Below are 23,284 nucleotides of genomic sequence, written 5' to 3' on the forward strand. Positions count from 1 at the left end.
AAAACACAGCATGCACTTAGATATTTACTAAATTGAAATGAACATTTACGGCTGTCCTTTCTCTAGGTCTCACTAAGAAGTGTTACTTGGGAAACTGAGATGAAAGCCAAAAAGTATAGGTTTCTTAAAAGTTAGAGATCCAAATAGCAACAATGTTCTTAAATTCCCATTATTTTACCTAATTGACTCATTCTTTTCCAAAACAGTCTCCTAGAGGAAGGCCTCTCTCCCCATCCTTATGAGTTTTTTTATCTTAGAATTTTTTTTAAGAAACAGATATTAAATTGAACATAAGCATAAAGCAAATGACCTAAACCACCTATCTAGTAGTTCTCAAATTCGAGTGTACACCGGAATTATCTAAAGGATTTGTTAGAACAGATTGCCCATCCTGACTTTAGTACATATGGGATAGGGTTGAGAACTTATTATTTCTAGTAAGTAAGTAGCCAGGTGATGCGGCTGGATCATACCTGGGACACCACTAATCTAGAATGAATGGGTTTCTGCTCTCTTGCATCCTACCTACTCCTGTTTTCACACCAAAAGCAGAATGAACAAGTAGAAATCATAGTTCATTACCTGAGTGTGTTTTGTTCACTTTTTCTGCACTGACTTTGTTGCCTTTGCCTTTGGACAAGCTGTACTCGACCATGTCCCCCAGTTCCAAGCTATCAACATCACCAGAGAACTCACTGGGAAGAAAGGAAACATGTGAATAAGCAATCACCACAAATATCAACAGTAGCAAATAAATTTTATTTCTTATATAACAACATTCATGGTGTGCTTACTTATGCTGGATACTGTATTAAGCGCATTAAAGGCACTGACTCATTTACTCCTCAGGAACAACCCATTAAGAGGTCACCATTATCCCCAGTTTTAAGACAATGAAACTAAGATACCAGGAGGTTAATTAGGTGGCAGAGTCTGGGTTTAAATCTGAACCGGCTAAGAGTCCACACCCTTAACTAACACTATGCTGTATTAGAACGCCAAATCAAACGTATAATTAATCTGGTAACAACATATGAAACAGTATTCTTTCACTGATGCAGGAAAGTTCCTATCCAATGTTCAAAGCAGGTACAGGCCTTTATCTCTTGGCCACATATTCTCTATACAATATGTAACTTTTGTTTATATATTGCCATAATTTTACCAATATGAGATTTGGAATTAAAAGAATACATAACTACCCAATACTAAGTATTTTGGACTCCCAAAGAATGGATAGTAAGCTCTAAGTTCTATAAGGCATTCCTCACCTATAATGGAAAAAGATTTCCTTATCATGATTGGCTGTTTCAATAAATCCAAAATTATCCTTCAGAGTTGCCACATAACCCAAGAGCCTCTTGGAGTTGGAATTACGACCTAAAAGTCGCACACAAGTTGCAATCTGTTGTCCAGGTCTCTGTTTGTCACTAATACTAAATTCAACCTGTGAAAAATAAGGACACTCATTAATACCATGTCTTTTCCACATCTCTTTACCTCAGGACCTGTAACTTCCCCTAGACCACGCTTTCCACTCTAAATATCCTTTGTGTTAAATACATTTTCACCAAAACTAACACTTCTATGTCTCATTACATTTTTCATAAGGGATCAAGTTTTGTTCTCCAGTGTATATTTATTCCTTATAGAGTCTCAATTTCTCTAAAGCAGGGCTATCAGAAAACCAGACATTTTAAGTATGAGAAAAATGCAAAGCAATATAAAATCTTTAGTGTGATTTTACTTTGCTAGTATTTTGGTGGCTGTTTTAGCTTGTAATATTATTACTTTCATCTAAGTTAACTGATTTAGGCATATCTTAGCTAGTGTTTTAAATACTCCTTCAAAAAGCTTTAACAAGGGCTTTCCAGACCCTGTTCTAATTGAGTAAGCTGCTTTTAAATGGGAAGATGTTCCTATATTAACCTCATAAGCACAAAACAGTTTTAGCAAAACTTGATAAAATTCAAAAGAAGCCATTGTACAAGAGTTATGATTAAGATGACAATCTTTAACCCAGCTCTCAAATCAGCAGAATTATCTTGCCTTATCTCCTATTTGAGGAGAAGTAGATCCTTCCACATCCTTGGCTTGAAAAGCAATAGTCAATTTCACCCCACAATCATCATAAGCAATAACACCATCCTCAGCTTCCTAAAAAAAAAACAACAAACAAACAAACAAAAACAATGAAAAGTATCAAAAACAAAAAGGCAATAAGCAGCTACAGTTTTTATAGACCTTTGAGCTACAGAATTGGCACAACTATAGAAATATCCTATTCTAGGGTTCCCTAACAGTAATAGATTTTTCTTATGAATAAAAGGTGGTCTTACCTTAACCTAAGACCAACTCAATCTGCTGTCTTTTTAGTCTCAAGAACCTGATTTTTTTGTTGAGGAGGGAAAGCTTATTGAAAATTTACCACATACTTACTTCATACTTCTCATAGACCATCAGAAATTAAACTAAGCATGACTTTTTAGCAAAGTGGAAATTCTGTAGGGTAAGAAGCTTTTCTATCACCTACTTTGAATCTCCCACAGTACCTCGTAGTGTTTTGTATAAAATTAATTTAACTAATGAACAAGAATTTAATTTGATATAGGATCTAGCGCAGTTCAGAGCATGTGATATTCAGGCAATTATACCAATGTTTCCATAGTAACACTTAAATGAATACTAGAAAGATTCGCTCTTCAAAAGTCTTAAGAAATTTCGGATATGTGACATAGAATCACCAGTAAACAACACTGTAGAGCAACTACGTAAGTTATATTGCTCCTATGGTTTCAGATATCATTCCTATGGGGATTACTGCCCACATCTCTCCTTTCCTAAGCTCCAGAATACATTACCAACTAGTAATATTCAAAACCAGTTAATTTCTACTCTTTTACCATTCATATTCCTTGTACAACTACTATGTAATCATACTGAACATTTAAATTGTATCAGATTTTATGTTAGGCACTTTATATTACCAAATTTAATGCTATGATAAAACCATCTTCAAAAGTTACTCTGACCTCTATTAGGAAAGTTTTAGGAAGTTAAAATAAACTTGACCAAGGTTATACAGCCAGCACAAAATGATGCTAAGTATCTGACTTTGGTTAAATGAAGGAGGTGGTCAGCGAAATCAGGTCTTACACTGATTCTTCTGAAGTCAACCATACTCAAAATCTCAGCATTTGATTTTGCTCTCAACTATAGTCCATTAACCTCGTATCTAGCCATCACCTGACACCATACTCTACAGCAAGTATAGGAAATAGAGATAAGACAATCCCTGCTCTCAAAGAACCCAGTTTAGTAGAGAACACAGATTCATAAACAAGTGTAATACACTGTTATAAATAAGCCCAATGACAGAAGGACTCACTAGGATCCAGTATTGGCCAAGAAGAAAAGAATAATAGAAGGGCAGGAAAAGTCTCATACAAAGGCTGTCTTGATCAAGTCAGCTTTGCCAGAGCCATCTGGGAAGCTGGACATTCTAGGACCTAAAAACCATTAAAAATAAGCCCCATAGGTTTTCTTTTGTTTTTATTATTTTTAACAGGAGGACTTGTGAAATTCCTACTATGGACTAGGGCCTGTGAGAGCTTTTTCAGCGAAATAGGAGACTGATTCTTTTTTTTTTGTTTAAAAACTTAAGCTCAGAGGTGAAGTGATTTCCTAAACTACAAAAAAAAAAAAGGTAAAACAAGATGCTAATCTAGTCTTGGGGTGCCTGGATGGCTAAGTCAAACATGGTTTGACTAAGCATCTGCTTTCAGCTCAGGTCAGGATCCCAGAGTCCTTGGATCAAGCAGAACACTGGGCTCCCTGTTGAGCAGGGAGTCTAGACACTCCTCCTCCCTACTCCTCCCCTGTGCTCTTTCAAAAAAAAAAAAAAAAAAAAAAAAAGGAAGATGCTATTCCACTCTTACAGGCTCCTAGTTATTTTTTTAAAATTGTATCACCTTCATGTTCCTTCTCTCTTCTCTACATCCATGATCTCTGTCCCCTGGTTCAACAACTATCCAAATTTCCTATCAAGCCTCTTGATCTTTTGCCTTTCTCCATACCGCCATCTAGGGTTCATACTATTGCCATTTCTTCCCGAAATGACACTTTCCAAAAGAAATCTACTGAGTACAGAACAATGTCTAAGTTCTTCAGAGTAGCAATCAAACCTTCTCAATCTTTCTGTATTCTGATTTGTCACTCTTATTTCCCCTATTTGGCCCCATCAAAGAAAAACCCTGTCTTCCTATTTAATACTTAGTGCTTTCTTAAGAAACGGAATTTTTCTCATCTGGCCTCTATTCTGTAAGGAATGTCCTTTCCTCAGTTATCTCTACCTATTAAATGCCAGTGCCTTAGTGAAACCATCCCAGCAACCCCCACCTCCCCTCTCCCCCCCGAGTTTAGAATTCATTTTCACCATAGCACTCTTACTGACACTTTTGGGCAACATTTTATATTTTGCATGAATTACCTGCTTCTGTACACTCTCAATTTATTACTTACTTGAGAGCAAAAGCCATGTTAGACTAGACAGCTTTATATTTCTAATCAGTGAACTAGTCAATAAAGGAGTTCAAATCTGTGAACTGAGTCTACCCAAATGTGGAAGTTTTAAACTGCTTTGGAAGACAAGTACTGTCATTTTACATGAGTGTTTCTCAACCAGGGGTGATTCTGGGATGTCTGGCAGTATCTGGAAACACTTTTGGCTGTCACAGAGGGAGAGAGGGAAGATACTGGTCTCTACTGGGAAAAGGCCAGGGATGCTGCAAAGTATCCAACAATGTACTCAAGAGCAACCCACTCCCACACAAAAGTCAATAGTGCTGAGATCAGAAAACTTAGATTAGTTCACCAGCATTAATATTAGAGAATTCCAAAAGAGATAATGCTTAACTCCATTATTGTGTGGACAGTGGTTTCCTTGAAGCCGAAGACTAATACAGATCTACATACATCGGGGTGCCGGGGTGGCTCAGTCAAGCATCCGACACCTGATTTCAGCTCAGGTCATGATCTCAGGGTTGTGAGATCAAGCCCCGAATCGGGTTCTATGCTCAATTTAGAGTCTGCTTTTTCCTTCTCCCTTGGCACCTTTCACCCCACTGTGCACCTCTCTCTAAAATAAATAAATCTTTAAAAAATAGAAAAGCTACACAAATCATTTTGATTACGTAAAACTTACCTTTTCTTTGCCTTTATTTGGGCTAGTGGTTTTAGGGTTGGAGAAAGTGGCTTCTTTTTCTACAGTGCCCAGAAAACGATGATCTGAATGGGAGTGGAATGAAACCGTGCCCTTGGGAAGCTTTTTAATCCTAATAGCATGATTTCTTTGGGCAGAGAGCATATCCTACAAGTGAGAAACAAAAGTAACTTTAAACTGAAAAACGAAACACCAAGAAACCATTCCATTCTTTGCTCAAAAACTACTCACAGGAACCACAGTAAACTCTACTTCATCTGCAATATGGAGCTGGTTCCCATCCAGAATTTCACTGAAGTGGAAGAACATACGAGCATCACGATCCACACACTTGATGAAACCAAAACCATCTCTCATGGCAGCAATTACACCCTGAAATCCAGACAATAATATTTTCACTGGCTGTGAAGCTTGCCAAGAAAACAACATTCAACTTTGGAAGCATCAAGTTGAATTCATTAGGCATTATCTGTATTAATGACTCAAATTCTGTATCTACATTTTAATTTCTCCATTTAAATAAAAACTCACTGCTTTTCAGTCTTTTAATAAATTAACCTTTAAGCAATGTGTGAGATGCTAATCCTTGGCCAGTATGCATAGAAAAAATTATCAACATTTGAATGTGAACATGCACACAATGTATTCCTTTTAATTCTCAAATCTGTGAACTTGGTATTATTACCCCGTTTTGCAAGATGAGGAAATTGAGGCTGAGGGAGGTTAAGTAGTTTGTCCAAAGCACCCAGCTAATTAAGTGGTAGAATCAAAGACTCCAAGTAAGTCCCAAGCTTTATGATGACATCTGGGAATTTACAAAAATCTATACACTAATATTTCAAGAACTTCCAAAGTCAATTAAAAGCAATTTTTTAGTCTCTACCTTAAAAAATTTTATTTGCGTTTAGGCACAAGAAAGGCTTAAAATTTAGGTCTGAAGAATAAATAAAATACAGGAAATCCTTTCCTTATTTTTCCCCCCATCCTACTAAATTATCAGCTCTGTGGTAGCATTATATCCAGACTTAACTGGCACATGACAGGTATTCAAATGTTTATTGAAACAATTATTATTAACCTACCAATGACTTATATATTGCATGTTTATTTACATTATTACTGATGACTATTCTATAACCAGTTCTGAATGTAGCATAGACAATATTCTGACATTTAATCCTTGCTAAATCTTAATGGCAGCCACAGTACTCTACAGTGCAGTCCACACTGTCAAGCAAAATAGATGCTACCTGCAAAGTTCTTAAAAACACATTCCTTTGGTTCTCAAAATTTTTAAAGTTAAAAGCACACTGCAAGTGTCAAATAAGATCAGATCTCCAAAGGTAAAGGTTAGAAGTCCCAAGGAATTTAAATTTCCAGTGACTGTACCCAGTTCTACTAACAGCATGAGATATACCACATGTTATAACCCCCAACAAAACAATGTATTACATCTGAGAAAGTTAATTTATGAAAAGCAAGCCCATAAAATATATTTGGGAAACAATTCTGGTACATGTCATTCCTGGATTTATATCCACTAAAAAGAATCTGCAAAGTCCCAAAAAACCCAAAACCTATTTAACTTTATTTAGTGTTTACTAAACATTTTATGGAACAGTTTGGGAAAATTTACTTTCTACAATTGATCTGATTCTTCTCAATCTTTCTGTTTAAGGTCCAGAGAATCAGTGACTCTCTAAAGATCTAAGAAATCATCCTGTACACACTTTCTAAAACTTTTTCACATCTACTCCAAGATAACTGGCAGGGTTAGGTATCAAACCTAGACTGACTCAAAGATCTGTGTTCTTAATCACTAAGGTAACTGCCCAATGTTATCATTACCTTAAAAACTTCTCAATACAGCATTACGAATTCAAATATAATATTGGCCCCATACTGAATACAAGTATCAAACAATATCCAACACGTACCATCTCTCTGGCTTCATTAGTGAACTGAAATGTATTTGATAGAACTTCTATGTTGGTTGCTCGTTCTAACTTGTCACGTCGGTCTGTTGAAATATTAAACCTAACATGGTCGCCTTCCAGCAGGGTCACCTTGGATTTTGTATCTTTGTCTCCAAAGGGAAGTTCTTTAGGAATCACAAAATCAACTTTGATGCGTCCTGGCAATGGGTCATTCTGATGAGAAGGAAAAACTATTTTAGCTGGAGATTTCTCATCCTTCCTAGTTCTAAGTCAAACAAGAAGAACACACAGCAAACCCATGTTATTTATAATAAACAGTTCCCTACAGGGAAAAACGATGTTGATAACAAGTCCAATTTGAAAGCTCTGTGTTCTACAGTCACATAATACAATCATAAAATCATAAAATGACACAGAGATATTTAAGAAAAAGAATTTCAAGTCTTTAATGTTTCACATTTCTTCAGCAATGACACCACCAGTGTCCTCTCCTCACCTTACCTCCCACACAAATGAAACAAATGGGGGGAGGAGGGTGTGCCCTCGGAGAGAACCCCAATAAATGCACACCCAAACTGGTTTTCCCCCAATTTAACCAACAGTTTTGTCCTTTTCTCCTTATAAACCAGTAAAAACTAAAACATATTCATGGATATAATCACTGGTTTCTCATTTAGCTTAATTATATATATCAAGAAATAGTCAATTGTTCAACATCATAAAATTACATTAATTAAAATTTCTGTACACCAAATTATTCTACTACTCATGAGATAAAAGAAAACTCTCTTGAAAAAGACTCCTTACCTGGTTTTTACTGGGTACTTTTGGGATTACTTTGGTTACAGTTCCTTCAAAATGTTCAATGCTGATATCTTCAAAAATGACTGTTCCTTGAGGCAATAGTCTGACATCAGTTGCGACTTCTTTACCCTAAATCACAAAAGTGTGGGGGGGTGTCATATAATTTTAAGTGTTTCCTAAAAATGTAATTCATTTTTGATCTTAAAAAGGCCAAAGATCAAGCCAGTCAACTATCTTACATTTCTGTCCTTGATTGTGAATTCCACGTCATCTCCAGGCTGTAAGGTTTCTAAGTCACCCTTAAATTCACTATAGTGAAAGAATATCTCTTTTACAATATCACCTCTTTCAATAAAGCCAAACGCCTCCTAAAGACAAACAAGCAAAACCCCAAAAAATAATAGGAACATTAGGTACTATTAAGTGCCGTATTTATGATTATAATTTGCATTCAATAAGCAATCTTTTCATAAAATTATACTGTATCAGAAACAATATATTTGGTTAGGTCTTGATTAACAGTATCAATTAACAGTATCAATTTTAAAGAACATAATGAATTAGTAACCAAGGAATTTTAAGAGATTACTTCTGATATTAACAGTGAAAATATTTTTAAAGGGAAGATTAAGAGAAAAAAACAAAAACAAAAGGCTTGCTTGGGTATGAAGTACAGACTAAAAGTAGTAAAAGAAAAAACCCTCAAGTTTTTTGTATTTGATGACACTTACCTTCATGGCACAAACTACTCCCTGACAGCGGGCTTGTTTCTTTTTCAACAGCATAATGTTACGAGCACTTACAGCACCAGTACTAGAAAGGGAGTAATTGGGTGGGGTTGGGGAGGGGGGGAATCAAAGAGGGGGTGAAAAATGCATTGGTTTGGTTAGACATAAGTTCAGAGAAATAAACTAATTTTCTGAGGTCTCAAGAATTTTTATGTCAACATGAAGAGCAAGTGTAGTTTACAGCACATGATCCTTTTCATATGGCTTCATATGCAAAGGATTTTTGCTCAAACTCCCTATCCTTCCAAATTAGACACACACACATATGAATCATTTTTCTCTTAGATTCTTAAAAGAATATCATTGACACTCAATGCTTTCCTATTCCAACAAAAGAAATGAAGTCACAAGTTGAATGCAACAAAAGATGGAGAATCTGAAGTTTTAGGAAGATAATTTCTTGGATAAACATTTGAGTAGGTATTATATTTGAGTAGGTAGGATAAACATTTGAGTAGGGATAGATACAGAGATGAGTAAGAGATGGTCCCTGTTTCCGACATGCTGAATTTAGTAGCTATCCCATCAATCATTTCTGATTAAAAGCCATAAAAGAAAGTTGAGTAAATGTAGTGATTAAGGAAGAATTCTGCTACACTTTTAAAAATGACATTCACCTTCACTGAAAACAAATTAAGGACCACATATTATTCTGTCCCCATCTTTGCGCAGCAGCAGTATGAATCTGACTTCATCTCAAAGATGGTACAAACTGTTGGTAGAGTTGTTTTAAGAAAAGCTGCAGACTAAGCAGGTACTTCCCTTAATTTTTCATGGACAAACTATAACCCAACTGTGCTTTTTATTTCAAAAATCAACAGAATAATGAAGGCACTGGAAAAATTTGCAACTTACTATAGTGAAAGGCTTTAGAACCAGACTGGGGCTCAAATATCTGCTATTTCAAGACTGTTATGACTTCAGGCAAGTGAGAACATACCTCAATTTTACAGATGGAACGCATCAGGTAAAGCTGTTCTCAGGATTAACAACTATACTTAAAGTATTCAGTGCAAGTGCTTGGCACACATAGAAATTTAATAAAGGTTAAATAAAACCCTTTCCCTGGCTCCACCTTAAACTCAAGCCCTATCCCTGTACTTCGCGAGATCATATTGAGGCCCTTAGACTAGAACTATTAATATAACATCAACTCAATTTGATTCCTTCTATTTTTTAAAGATTTATTTTAGAGAGAGAGCACAGAAGAGCACATGCAAGGTGGGGGAAGAGGAGAGATAGGGGCTGAGCCATACAGAGCCCAACACTTAGCCAACTGAGCCATCCAGAAGCCCCTCAATCTGATTCCTTAAAAATGAAGACTAAAGTCTTATAAGAAATAAGGTTCAGGGCTAGTAATTCTGCACATGTCTTGGGTCTTTGCTTTCTCTGTGCTGTTGGAAAGTGCATTCCTAGCATTTTTTTCAACTTCCTACTTTTTTTAACTTCCTTCTGTACTCTTAAAAATCACTATCCCTAGGCTTTCTTAACTACACTTCCCTTAAACTGCTTATGCTGATGAATTTCACAGCTGTATATCCTAGTACTAGCTTGTTTTAGACTTACACATACAACTACATGTTCAGTAGCTTCACCTAGATATACCCAGACACCTCAAATTCAAAATGCCAAAATAAGCAGAATTTTTCTCCCACACTAATAGTTTTTTTTTTGTATCTTCTTAGTCTGGTTAATAATATCATCATCTGTCCAGTAGGCAGAGAAGTGTCATTTGAAATTCCCCTCTCAGTAATTCCCATATACGCCTCCACCTAATCAATCACAAAACGTGGTTTTATCTTCGCAGTGTAGCCTGACTTCTCCACCTGATCACCGCTGGCCTATCCTTGTTAGTGTATCAGATCCTCATCTTGCATATTAACTCTTATGTCACTGCCTCTAGAGTACCACTACTCTCCATGTCTACCATCTCCATGACTTACAATGACCTAAACTGATCACACCTCCATCCCGGCTCCCACCCCCCAACTTAAAATCCTTCAAAGAGTCCTAGGACTACAGGATGAAGCTCAAACTTCATCTTCCCATGATCCAGTCAGTTCAATCAACTCAAATTTTTGGCCATTTCCTCAAAATTATACTTCTACTCAGAATGCTCCCCCACCCCTGCAATCTCCCTAGTGACTTTTACACCCTCACCCTTCCCTTAAAACTTCTCTCCCGCACTACTGCTTTTGCTAAACTTTCACTGACTTCTCGAACAGCTCCTTAAAAACTTGACCATATTTTAATTATATTCCTATTTCTGACATCCACATAGTGCCCATCATAGAACAGACCCTAAAATTCTTAATGAAGTTTAAAAGATCATGAAAATCATTAAAATTATCCACATTTACATGTTGGGTTTTTAACTCATTTCAGATTTCTTCTTATTGGAGGGGGTAGACAAAAGAAACAAAACAAAAAACCCCAACTTAGGTGGAATAAAAGAACTTACTGTTTATTGTTATCAATTACAAAGTTTATTTTATCTCCAGTTTCCAGCTGAACATTCCCTTCGACATCTTCAGGGGTGTAAGTCAGATAAAACACTTCCTGTGAATTAATAAGTTATTATTACTATATTGGCAGGATGCATGTTCTCTGTATACTGCGATTTACTTCGTTAAATACCTCTTAAGCTGGCATTTTAAGCCAAATTTCTTAAAAATGCTTTATAACAAGTACATCGTTTTAGTCATATAAACACACACTTCCCCTCCATGATGCTGATGACTTCTGCGAGTCCACAGCTGAGCAGCAATCCAACTTCAAAAAGCTTACACACGTGGAAGCATTTGCCCAGAGACTGTAGTTACATTTCAAAAAAAACAATTTTTATGTAAGGCATTCCAAACAAAAAGATGGAGTTAGTGCTTAAAAAGAACCAGAAAAAAGATCCCCTCCCACAACCCCCAAAAAAGCAAGTAAAAGGAACATTTTACCTTAATATTCTAACTAAGGTCACACTTGGGCAAGCTAAGACACTTGGAAGTCCTAAGGATTTTTTCTTTTTAAAGTTTTTGATTATGCTGCACTCGAAGTCTCTTAGAAACCAAATTTAAAACTGAATTTATCAACTGCAGCTTACGTTTTCTATTTTGAATTTTAAAGTACGCTTATAGATCACATGGTGGATCAGGCAAAGGTTTAAGAAAAATACACAAGTTTACCCCATTACGTTCGTAGCATACACTCCCTGTTGGACTCTGACCCGGGGCAGCTGGAGATTTACTCTCTAAGTTGTGAGGAACAGCGCACACAACCTACCAGTCAAAAAAAAAAAAATTTCCATTGCTAATCATTTCAGGAGCAGCACTGTGCAATATTAACTGAATTTTAATATCCTCTATACTATACATAGGGATGCATTTTAATATGATCCACAAGAGGATGTCATGCTGCCAAGTTTCAAACTTACAGTACACAAACCGACTGTAAGTATAGACTTAGGGTTATATGTAAAAACCCAAATTGAATCTTGACCATATTTTATATTTCAGGTCAAGAAATGCCAGTGCTTCTGATAGAATTTTAAAATAATAATCTTTATATACTATAGCTCTCTTGCGTGCAAACTGAGGAGATGGGGAGAATCTTCCTTTTCTAATGTGAAAGATATCCAAATGCAGGGCCCTAAGAAAACACAAAGCATCAAAGCCACTAACTTGTCCATTCATTCGTTCTTCAGGGAGGATTTCTGGTTTTATCTTCACCAGTTTAACAGCAATGGGTTTCCCAGTCCGCCGGTCAGATGATACTTCAAATTCAACATCATCTAAAATAAAGTTAAGTATTGTATTTGTTGGACTAACTTTGACAAAATGGTATCTCACTTTCAAGCCAAACTTTGCATTTGAGTTGCTGTACACTGGTGACTTCTCAAAGTGTGCTTCTTGGACCAGTAACAGCAGCATTACCTGGGAGCTTAGAAGAAATGCAAATTCCTGGGCCCCACTCCAGATCTACTCAAAGACAAACTCTAGGCACCAAGTACAGCAATTTATGTTTAAACAAGCCTTCCAGTTTATTCTCATACATACTAATGCTCCAGAACCACTGCTTTAGACTAAGATAGGAATATCTTAGTCTTAATTTTCACAGTATTTACGTATACTGCAAATCATAACTTTTGGAAAGTTTTCTTTTTTCTTAAGCTTCTCAGGTTTCCTCATACACAAAATAAGGATTAACCAAAATAATGCTCTTGTAGGGTTAAAGTATTCAGTATGCAAATACTCATGTTAACTATTGTTCTGACTTTCCCCCAAAGAGATTTTAAAAAACACACACTGAGACCTTATAATTTCAGTCTTCTACTAAGTCATATATTTTCATATGTAAAAGTGATTATTATTGTGTAAACCAAGATGAACAGTCCAAGTGGTAACATTCTGTTTTTTTTTTTTTCAGGTACTACCAAATATATGACCTAATAAAATAACATTGTAAGTTTATTATTTCCATTGGCTTAAAATCCAATATATAACTATAGTCATAAATGTGGAAAAAAATAATTAGATCTTCCAAGTATCTATTAAAAAAAAAATTCAAAGGTATCTTTAAGTCAATGAGTCTTTCATCCCCCCCAAAGACACCACAACAGAAATCAAGATTCTGCTGGTTTACAGAGACACACATCTGTAATTGGGACAATTAAAAGGCCAAAACTGTAATACTGTCATAAGCGAGTTGACATGCAACAGAAATGTGTGTTGAGTTATTTTAAAAAGGATAATCAGTGACAGATTACCTCCTACTTTTAAGTCCTGCAGGTTGCCATTATACTGTGAACAGTGGAAGAAAAGTCTAGCTTGACGTTCTGAACACTGAATAAATCCGTAAGAGGTTAGCAGTTTTTCAATAACCCCAGTTTCACGCAGTGCTGCTGAAGTACCATTAGGGTACCCATTGTGTCCATTGTTATGGAGAAGGTTTGGATCAAAGCTCATCTGTTTTAAAAAGAAAAAGAATATACTCAGATCTGTACATTATCTTCATAGCATACTAAGTCTGATTAACAAACCACTAAATTTTTAATGGAAAAAGGTAAAGAAAATAAAGTAGGTAAAGGGAAATTTATGGACTTTTATTACTGAAATATTAGTTCAGCTATAAAACATTTCAGAAGAATTAATCTCATTTATTTTAGGGAACTTCCCTAATTTAATGGTAGAATTTTCACTTACCAGCAAATAGGATTTCTGGAGTTCAATGTTAAGGCAGAGCAGCTACATTAAGTAAAAGCTTCTTTTATGTTAACTTTAAATGACTAAAACAGTAATTTCAGAAGAAGGGTAATGGATATCCAAGGGATGGAAACCCAAACTACCAGAACACTTCCTTAAGAAATTAAAAAATCGACTTTGAAACTTAAATAGAAACCTGAATACTATTTGTTAAGCCATGCATCCAAAAGCAATTATTTAAATTAGTAGAGATGAAAACAAAAGAAACTTGGTATGAAATACTTATTTCAAACTAGAAAATATCAGAAAATAAATGCATACTTAGATTTTCCAATGGAAAATGAGCCAAAACAGTGAGTTGGAAAACAGGATTTTTCTAAAACAAAACTCCAAGAAAACAGAAGCTCTTCAAATCTAAAAATTTTTAATCATTTCACAAGTATATTTAAAGAAATCTTTTTATCCATTTCAGATGCTGATGAAATCTCGAAATACTGCCATTTGCTTCTATGATCATATAAAGCAAAAGAAAACATCTTTAGTGAAAAGAGCTATTTAAGTAAAATGCAATGGAACCTGTTTACATCATCAAATACTGTCTATCACATTTTGCCTTGAAAGACACTATAAAAACAAGTTATTTTATTAATATAAGTGATGAATTAAAGAGGACAAAATCCCTAGCAAAGCTCAGGTCTGTAACAGCAACATATCCACATCTTTACCAGTTTTAGACCCTTTCACTGAAAATTTGGCTTATTAAGAAGCATCCTAAGTGTGATGTTGGCATTATTAATAAAAATATCTTTCATTAGGGAAAAAAAAAATGACAGGGACGCCTGGGTGGCTCAGTTGGTTGGACAACTGCCTTTGGCTCAGGTCATGATCCCAGAGTCCTGGGATCGAGTCCCACATCAGGCTCCCAGCTCCATGGGGAGTCTGCTTCGCTCTCTGACCTTCTCCTCGCTCATGCTCTCTCTCACTGTCTCTCTCTCAAATAAATAAAGTCTTAAAAAAAAAAATGACAAATTGGAGAACACTAAACCCAAGTATGAGTAGTGAAACTGTGCATAGGATGGCCAAATCATGCAAATCAAAGTTACCCAACCTGTAGGTGCTTAAGTTCTAGTTCTTTCGTGCTAGACATTGCTGTTTACCACTTACTAACTTATTTAATTTTTACAAAGCCCATTAGAAAGTAGTATTATCACCACCTTACTAATGAGGTAAAAGACCCAGAAAGGTTAAATGACTTGTCAAAGTCAAACAGTAGAGGATTCAAACTAAGAAGGCCTACCTCTATGATCTGGGCTTCTCAAACTTTAACTACCTGGCAATCTGGTTAAAATACAAAATACTGATGGTATTGGGGGCAGGAGTTTGAGATTCTCCAAGCTCCCAAGGTGACAGCAACGCTTTAGACTTCTGGACTCACTCTGAGTAGCAAGACCCTAAACTAAAAGATAAAGGAAATGCCTAGGGAAGTTAGAAAGTGAGTTTGCAGGTTATTTCAACAGAAGTGAGTGGCCCTAAGTCATGCTCTTAACACAAAGCAAAATAAGCTGACAGTTTTCCTGACTTACAGATCTCTGATACGTGGGGGTCCTCTTTTGTTTTTTAGTCCCAGATGAGGTAGAAGATGAAGATAAAGATAAAGAATGTGAAGGAGGGGCTGCAGGAGGGGGATGAGGATCTGATGATGATACAGTAAAAGCATTCTCCATCTCAAACAGCTGTGATAACATAGCACAATGTTTGTAACTATGGATCAAGAACAATTTAACACACACATGACAGTCAACTTCTTTATCTTTTCAGATTCACTAGGTTACTTCAGCAAAATATAATTCATTCAATCAGATTTCTATTGACGAAAGAAATTATGGCGTTAATATTAAAAGGTCAAGCTGAAATGTATTTTTAAAAATTTGTATTTTGACAATCCCTAATCCACAACATTTACAATTTTTAAAATGCCATCAGGATTCTCTGGAGGTTGCTATAATGACACAGTTCAGCCCAATTTCTTCTCAACACCTCACAACTTTACAAATAATCTAAAATTCTTAATCAACTTGTCTCCCCAGAGTATACATAAGATAATCCAATGGGATATGGGAAGAAAATATTACAACTACATATTTATTTTGTCCAAAGATAAAATTAAGCTTTGTAAATATTTATCATGTACTTGTAGGAGAGGACTGAGTTGGTATGTTACATCACATCACATATATACACATTAATTAGGTGTTCTGAGGGAAGGGTGAGGAACACAAGAGGGTGATAAGTGAAACCCCCACTCATTTACTTTCAGCATATTAGTTTATATTTGCCCAATTAAGTGGACAAACTTAGCTATCTAGATTAACTAAACTGCCTTCAAAAACAGACAAATAGTTGAAAAAGATTGCTGCAGAAGATTCTTAGGTAGATCATGCTAAACAAGGCAAAACATAGGCAAAGTAAATGGGACCCGACACTTCTCATCCTAGTACTAGTTCTTTGACCTCCAAATCAGAACATAAAATGACCATTTAATAATATCTGACAAGTCTGCCAAAACATTAATATCAAGACTATGTACAGACATACTAGGAGCAATAAGACACACTACACGTACATTGTTCCCCACATAATAATTTATGATGGCATAAAGTTTTTAAACACCTAAAAAGCATTTAGACATAATACTTTTAGTAAGAGTGGAAAGTTTCTGCACTGTTAACAGTAAAATATTTTTATAATATTGCTTATTTCATCTTTATCTTATTTGTAGCACTAGACTTTACAACACAAATATAGCATTACTCACATGATCTCTAAGTATATACACACGTACACACTGACTGTACATGCTATTACACTAACCATTTCATCAAATTAATCTGAAGAAGACTACTCTGAGCCAAGATTTATCTTGGATCATGACTTTCAAGCTGAGCTTCTCTCATCTTTGGATGACAGTTCTTATTATCATACAGGTAAGAACACTACACGGGCATCTGTAACACACAGGTCATGAAATCACAGAAACCTCAAGTCTCCAGTCCTACCACACATTCCTATAGGAACGAGGTAAGACACTTGTTTTTCTAAGAGAAAATGAAACAGAATTACAAGGAAGGTTCTGGAATTTAAGCTGTATTGCTCTTTAAGTCTCACCTCACCTCTAAATGAACATCAAAACACAACTGAAAAAGGCTTTTCCTTTCTCTTAGCATCTTTCCTGACTGAAGTTTCCTTCTCTAGCTTTCATCCATGGGGGGGGGGTCTTCTTTTTCTAAGGAAAAATGTATTACTCAATTTTAGATAAAACAATATGTTAACACCCTTCCCTTCAAAAATCCTCACAATTCAGATTAAACTACAATTCTATTGCACTGTAAAATTTTCTTAACCAGCACTACATTTCACCATTAAACAAAATAAAAGTTCAGTAAAAAAAACACTGCCAATTACATAAAAGTGTAAGTCCAATGAAAAACGTTCATGGCTCAAGAACAGAAACCTAATAATAAATTAAGATAAAGACCCCCCCCCCAAAAGGTGGAAGGAAAGGACCAATGCATAAATGTTACTTGGCTTTTTTTAAATAGTGGGAAAATTCAATTTATTTGCTCACCTTATAGCATATAAAAATATACTGAAGTTAGACTGAGTTAAATACTCTAACAAACATCAAATAAAAACATACTATTAAAAATTTTTTTGGAAGGAAGACTTTCTCGATTTGAAATAGAAAAAAACTGCAAAGGAAAGGATCAGTATTTGAGTAAATGAAAAGGACAAGTTTTATACTCAAACTTAAGGAAAACAAATGCAAATATCTCAGTGTACTATTAAGGCAACTGAAATCAGTAAGCTCTGTAATAGTCACCCCTTTTCCTCATTTTGCCTTCTGCAATTTTAAACCCCCACCTCCCCGCAACGGCAGTCTGGAAGCAGGTGCTATCTCCTGACATATCCTCAGAAGGTCAACAGTAGCGTCACCACTGCGTCACTATCCTTATGTCATTCATCACTTCATCCCCTCATGTAAGCATTTTATCACCCCACATCATTAAAACAAGGCCAAGTACTGTACAATATTTCCAGGGGCGCCTGGGTGGCTCAGTTGTTAAGTGTCTGCCTTTGGTTCGGGTCACTATCCCAGGGTCCTGGGATAGAGCCCCACCGGCAGGAAGCTGCTTTCTCCCTCTCCCACTCCCCCTGCTTGTGTTTCCTCTCTCCCTATGTCTCTGTCAAATAAATAAATAAATAAGATTATTTCCAGAGACACGTTCACAATACTGTTATAACTGCTATATATTAGCATCTTACTGCACCTAATTTAGAAGTTAAACTTAATCACAGGTATGGAAGTATAGGAAAAACATCGTCTATATGGGCAAGGACTTTTTGTTCAAAGCTAAATCCTGAGTCTAGACAAACAGTTGCTGACCCATATTAGGCACTCATTTGTCTTAACACTAAAAGTATTAAGACAAATAAGTTAGTCTTAAAGACCATAATTAAACATTAGACACAAAACACAAGAACTTTAGCTCTGCCAATAAAAAATTTCGATAAAGCAAATTAGTCATTATCAAACTACCAGAGATAAAAGATTTAAAAATCGTGAGAAGGTAGGTTAAGAATAATATGCTCAAATATTTTTATGGTGGTAAACTGGTTATAACCTTTCTGAAATGCAGTTTAGCAACATGTATCAAGATGTGGAGTTGTTTTCCTTAATAACTTCAATGCAGGAAACCTATCCTGGAGCAGTCTGAAATGTGAACACTGCAAAAACGCATTCATAGAAATATTTTAGTAACAAGTGCCTGGAAAGAATCTAGTCTAAAGCTAGTTCAAGAAGTCACAGTAATTTATGTAAATGCTCTGCAGTCATTAGAAAGGATGTATGAGTAAGCTTATGCTGTAATATGAAAACGAGAGAGAGAGATACCTATACAAGTGTGATTTCAAATGTACTTAAAAAAGAAAGACCAGAAAAATCTAATTTAATGCTCAGACTTCTCAAGAAAACACTTGGAAGGAGTCTTAAAATGGTAAATGCGGATAGCATCCAGTACTCATTCCATGACTCACGTTCTTTTTAAGACTTTTTGAGAGAGTGAGAGCAAGCACAAGAGCGAGCATGGGGGGAAGCAGGGAGGCAAGGACAAGGACACACTCCACGCAGAGCTCAGAGCCCAATGCAGGGCTGGATTCCAGGACCCTGAGATCATGACCTGAGCCAAAATCAAGAGTTAACCCCTTGACTGAGTCTCCCAGAAACCCCTCTGTGTTTCACATTCGTAACCACTTAGTACCTATAATACATCAACACTGTTCTAGGCTCTGCTCACACAGAGAGCACAACAGACAAAAATCCCCAACTTTACAAAGTTTAAACTTTCTACTCTTTTCTACATATTAATTTTTAAAATTGGAAAGTCAAGTCATTAACAGTGTTAACCCAACACTTTAAAAAAAAGAATTAGAATCAGAGGTCAAATTTAAACTTGATCCAAGAAAACAGAACTAGAATCAAAAAACTGGCTTTTAGTCCTGCTTCTCACACATTAACTTCTCTAGGATTGTTTCCTCAAACGTAAAGTGGAAGCCTAAGGGGTCTCCAAATTCTCCTGCGGGGAGGAATCAAAATTCTGTGTTCTGAAATCTCTTCATCCAAAACCTGAGTTGTTTCTTCTGCCTTTTTCCTAACCTAGTCTGCTTGGCTGCTAACTGACAAGGAGTTAGTTTAGAAGAGGTAGCCTATTTCACTTGAAGACAGTTTTAGAAAATGACTTGGTATTCTTTATCTAAACATATCTACCCTTCACTCCCACTGCTCCTTTCAGTTTTCTGAATGCAACTGTTTTTCTGAAAGACTCAAAATTTTGGAGATGTTCCAAGTAATTACTCGTTAATGTGCAATTTACTACTACTCTTATTGTACCCTTACAAACATTTAGAGAGCGTGGAGTGATTATGTTTGATTCTATAGCCCTAAGTTTCAGTAACTCTGTACAGTAAAAATATTCTTCACATCATTTCTTAACAAATCGGTAAAATCAGATTTTCTCCATTTAGTGCTTCTGTAACTGCTCTTGTTCCTAAAGAAAAAGCTAACTGAACGCTACATTTCCTTTGTTGGTTAACCTGGAATTCCAATTCCAGTTTAGAGGTAATTTTAAATTAGGCTTTGTAATCAATTTTTTAAGCATTCTTCTATGCCCTTCCTTAATGCCTACCTCACAGGGTTGCTGGGAGGGTTAGATGAGCTGCTCTACTAAAAAGCCTATAGTAGTACTTAGCACATAAGTGCTCACATACTACTTATTATCAGGTCCTTTTCAAAAGCAGGGCAAGGAGATAATCTGGCAACACACTTGGAAACCTCTCTGAAAATCAGTCCATTAGTTAATAACTTTTAATGATTATCATCCAACCTACATTTCTCCAGAGTGACCATATCAGAATATCAGGAGATACCCTATCAAATATCCTCATTGAAAACATTTTTTTTTTTTTTTTTTAATTCATTTGCTCTTGGATTTTGCTAGGGATGGAGAACAAGCTTCAAAGTTCCCACACCTGACTTTAAAAATCAGTCAAGATCTGTACAGTTCCTGGTCACAGGTCTCCATTAACTACTACCACACTCCTAGCAAGTTAACAGTGTTAATATTCTCATTCAATCTGGGGCTTTAGTTTTCTTTTAATGTTCCCACCTTTGTTTTCCTTTTGTCACCTTTAGACTGCCTTGAGCAAACAACAAATCAATCCATTTCATATACAAAACAAATTTCTCAGAAGTTTTATTCTTCCTTGACATTTTTTCAGGCCAATGTCTTCCGTATTTATTCCTTCTTAATTATGTAATACCGTTACCATGTTACAAAAAAGTCCCTTTTAAAATCTAGGGTTCTACTGCATTATCAGATATATTTCCTTTGCTATACCCCTTTTAAGTGGAATACTTTACAATTACATATCAAAAAAACCCCAATTGTTTTTTATCTTTTGTAAAATTTGTGAACTTCAATTTTGAGAGCTGTGAGTGCATATATTTATATATTAAAAATGTTCACATTGGAGTGCCTGGCTGGCTCAGTGAATGGAGCATGAAACTCGAGTTTGAACCCAATGTTGGGGGTAGAGGAAAATAAAATTTAGGGGCATCTGGGTGGCTCAGCTGCTTAAACATTTGCCTTTGGCTCAGGTCATGATCCTGGGGTCGCGGGATCCAGCCCCACGCTGGGCTCCCTGCTCAGCTTGGGAGTCCACTTCTCCCTCTCCCAATGCCTCTTAGCTTGTGCTCTCTCTCAAATAAATAAAATCTTTAAAAAATAAAATAAAATTTGTAAAAATGTTCATGTACTAAACTAACATTCAGAATACAAACATTAGGCTAAAAAAAGCACTGCTACTTTAAATCCATTTCTACAATTCATTTCAATAAAACGAAATGAAAGCTTTAGTTCTAGTCTTTTACCCTTTCAACAGTCAAGATAAAACTGTACAGTCAAGATTTCGGGACGCCTGGGTGGCTCAGTTGGTTAAGCAACTGCTTTGGCTCAGGTCATGGTCCCAGCATCCTGGGATCGGGTTCCAGCGTCCTGGGATCGAGTCCCACATCGGGCCCCTTGCTCGGCAGGGAGCCTGCTTCTCCCTCTGCCTCTGCTTGCCATTCTGTCTGCCTGTGCTCGGTCTCTCTCCCTCTGTCTCTGACAAATAAATAAATAAAATCTTAAAAAAAAAAAAACTGTACAGTTTCAATCTGTACTATCTTAACTAACCCAGCACAATTTATTACAGCTTAAAATTATTTTTTAATCAGATGAGGAGATATGAAGAAACAAACAGAAAAAGCAAATGGTACAACAGCCTTAAAATTGAGTAACTGTCTGTTGATAGAACAGAGATAATTTAAATTAATTGGTACTGTTGGTAGTTTTCAGTTAAGGAGTAATTTTGGTCCACAGTAAGGTCATTACCATAGTAGGCTCATCAACCTTTAAAGAAACTGCAGATTAAAGGTCAGAGTGCCTCCTGAAATGGTGATGAAGCTTTTTTAAGACAACAACTTAGGAATGACGAGGAATTTTCATTCCTCATTCTATTTGATTGTTGCAGCATTTTTAAAAAGATTTACCACAAAGTAAACCCTCCTTGAAATGATCTTCCTTGTTATTCCTTCCTGGCTACCTCATTTCTCTGAACATTCCCTTCTTGGGCACTTCTTCATTTGTTATGTATAAAATGAGGACTCCTTTCTAAATTTCAAGCTTTTATTTCTATCCAATTTAGAAAACCAAAACTCAAGATTAAAAAGGAAAACCACCTTTTCTCATCCTCCCTCCCCCCAAAAAACACTGTTTGACATTCCGTGCTAGCATACTTTCTCAATTTTCAGATTACTATCTAATGAATGCAACAGATTTCCACAGTGTATTTTGCTTTCAGCAAGTCCCCACATAAACTTCCCTATCCCTATGAAAAACAAAGATTTTGAACTTCTAAAACTGGATAGATTGGGTCAAATCCCTGCAGGCTCATCTTCACATTCAATTGGTTATCACGTCCTATGACTTCTACCACTAAAACCCCTACTGCCTCCTTCTCTGCCTATACCCTGGCTTTTATCTTCCTTATAGTCTATCCATTGCTCTTTAAAGGTGTTCCCATCTTCAGCCCATCTCTTAAAGTCACACCATTTGTTTTATAAGATACACTTCTGAATATGAAACTTTTAGTGTTTCTTTAAAATTTGAAGCAATAAAACGATCTCAGTTTCGAAATAAAAAACCCATTCAGTCCTTGCTTATAAACACCTAATGACTTTTCCACAGAACAAAGTCAATACAGCGGGCCTTCAAAACCTGCCTTCAGCAAGCGTCCCTTTCTAATTACTCTCTTAACCCACAAAACTTATTTTCTACTCTAATTATTCTACCTACAAAGCTGTATTTTCTAGTTCGTTCATAACGAACTTACCATATTATACCATGTGCTTTCAGACCTCCCTGAATCTGCTCATTCTGTTGCAGAATGAGAAGACTCTTCTCTCTCTCAAAGCACTACTCACCTTTAATGTCCCTTCTCTCTTTCTTTACCCCTTTAGAGAGACCTCTGAACATAGATTGCAAAGGGCATCCATAACTGAAACCTTAACTTTTAAACAGTACAGATGGGAGTTTTTCTTTCTAAGAGACCAGTAAGTTAAGAGAGATCCACATGCATTAACAAATGTAATCCTGTGTGGAAAAAAAACCCATAGTGTGACCATAAATATTGTCCTTGTTTAATAAGAGACAATAAATTCAATAAAACAATCCAGTGTTGATATTT

The 23,284-nt window shown here is 36.0% G+C and overlaps 1 protein-coding gene across 3 annotated transcripts in view; it reads right to left on the minus strand.

Annotated features, from left to right (window-relative positions):
- The window catches only part of CSDE1 (cold shock domain containing E1), a 40,127-nt gene that overhangs the window by 7,855 nt on the left and 8,988 nt on the right, over positions 1 to 23,284 (minus strand). The window contains exons 1-14 of one of the 3 annotated variants that reach the window (XM_044238967.1): positions 15,526 to 15,675; positions 13,507 to 13,705; positions 12,422 to 12,531; positions 11,927 to 12,019; positions 11,212 to 11,309; positions 8,694 to 8,775; positions 8,202 to 8,330; positions 7,966 to 8,091; positions 7,159 to 7,371; positions 5,453 to 5,593; positions 5,204 to 5,368; positions 2,050 to 2,157; positions 1,272 to 1,447; positions 583 to 695 (exon numbers count right to left, since the gene is read on the minus strand). In XM_044238967.1, coding sequence (XP_044094902.1) covers positions 583 to 695; positions 1,272 to 1,447; positions 2,050 to 2,157; positions 5,204 to 5,368; positions 5,453 to 5,593; positions 7,159 to 7,371; positions 7,966 to 8,091; positions 8,202 to 8,330; positions 8,694 to 8,775; positions 11,212 to 11,309; positions 11,927 to 12,019; positions 12,422 to 12,531; positions 13,507 to 13,705; positions 15,526 to 15,666 — 1,894 coding nt within the window. In that variant the 5' untranslated portion in view covers positions 15,667 to 15,675. Of the gene's footprint in view, positions 1 to 582; positions 696 to 1,271; positions 1,448 to 2,049; positions 2,158 to 5,203; positions 5,369 to 5,452; positions 5,594 to 7,158; positions 7,372 to 7,965; positions 8,092 to 8,201; positions 8,331 to 8,693; positions 8,776 to 11,211; positions 11,310 to 11,926; positions 12,020 to 12,421; positions 12,532 to 13,506; positions 13,706 to 15,525; positions 15,676 to 23,284 lie in introns of those variants that run through there. The other 2 variants (XM_044238969.1, XM_044238968.1) reach the window with 2 other exon arrangements.

Source organism: Neovison vison, chromosome 2 (assembly GCF_020171115.1).
Source record: "Neovison vison isolate M4711 chromosome 2, ASM_NN_V1, whole genome shotgun sequence".
In the NCBI taxonomy this organism is placed as follows: domain Eukaryota; kingdom Metazoa; phylum Chordata; class Mammalia; order Carnivora; family Mustelidae; genus Neogale; species Neogale vison.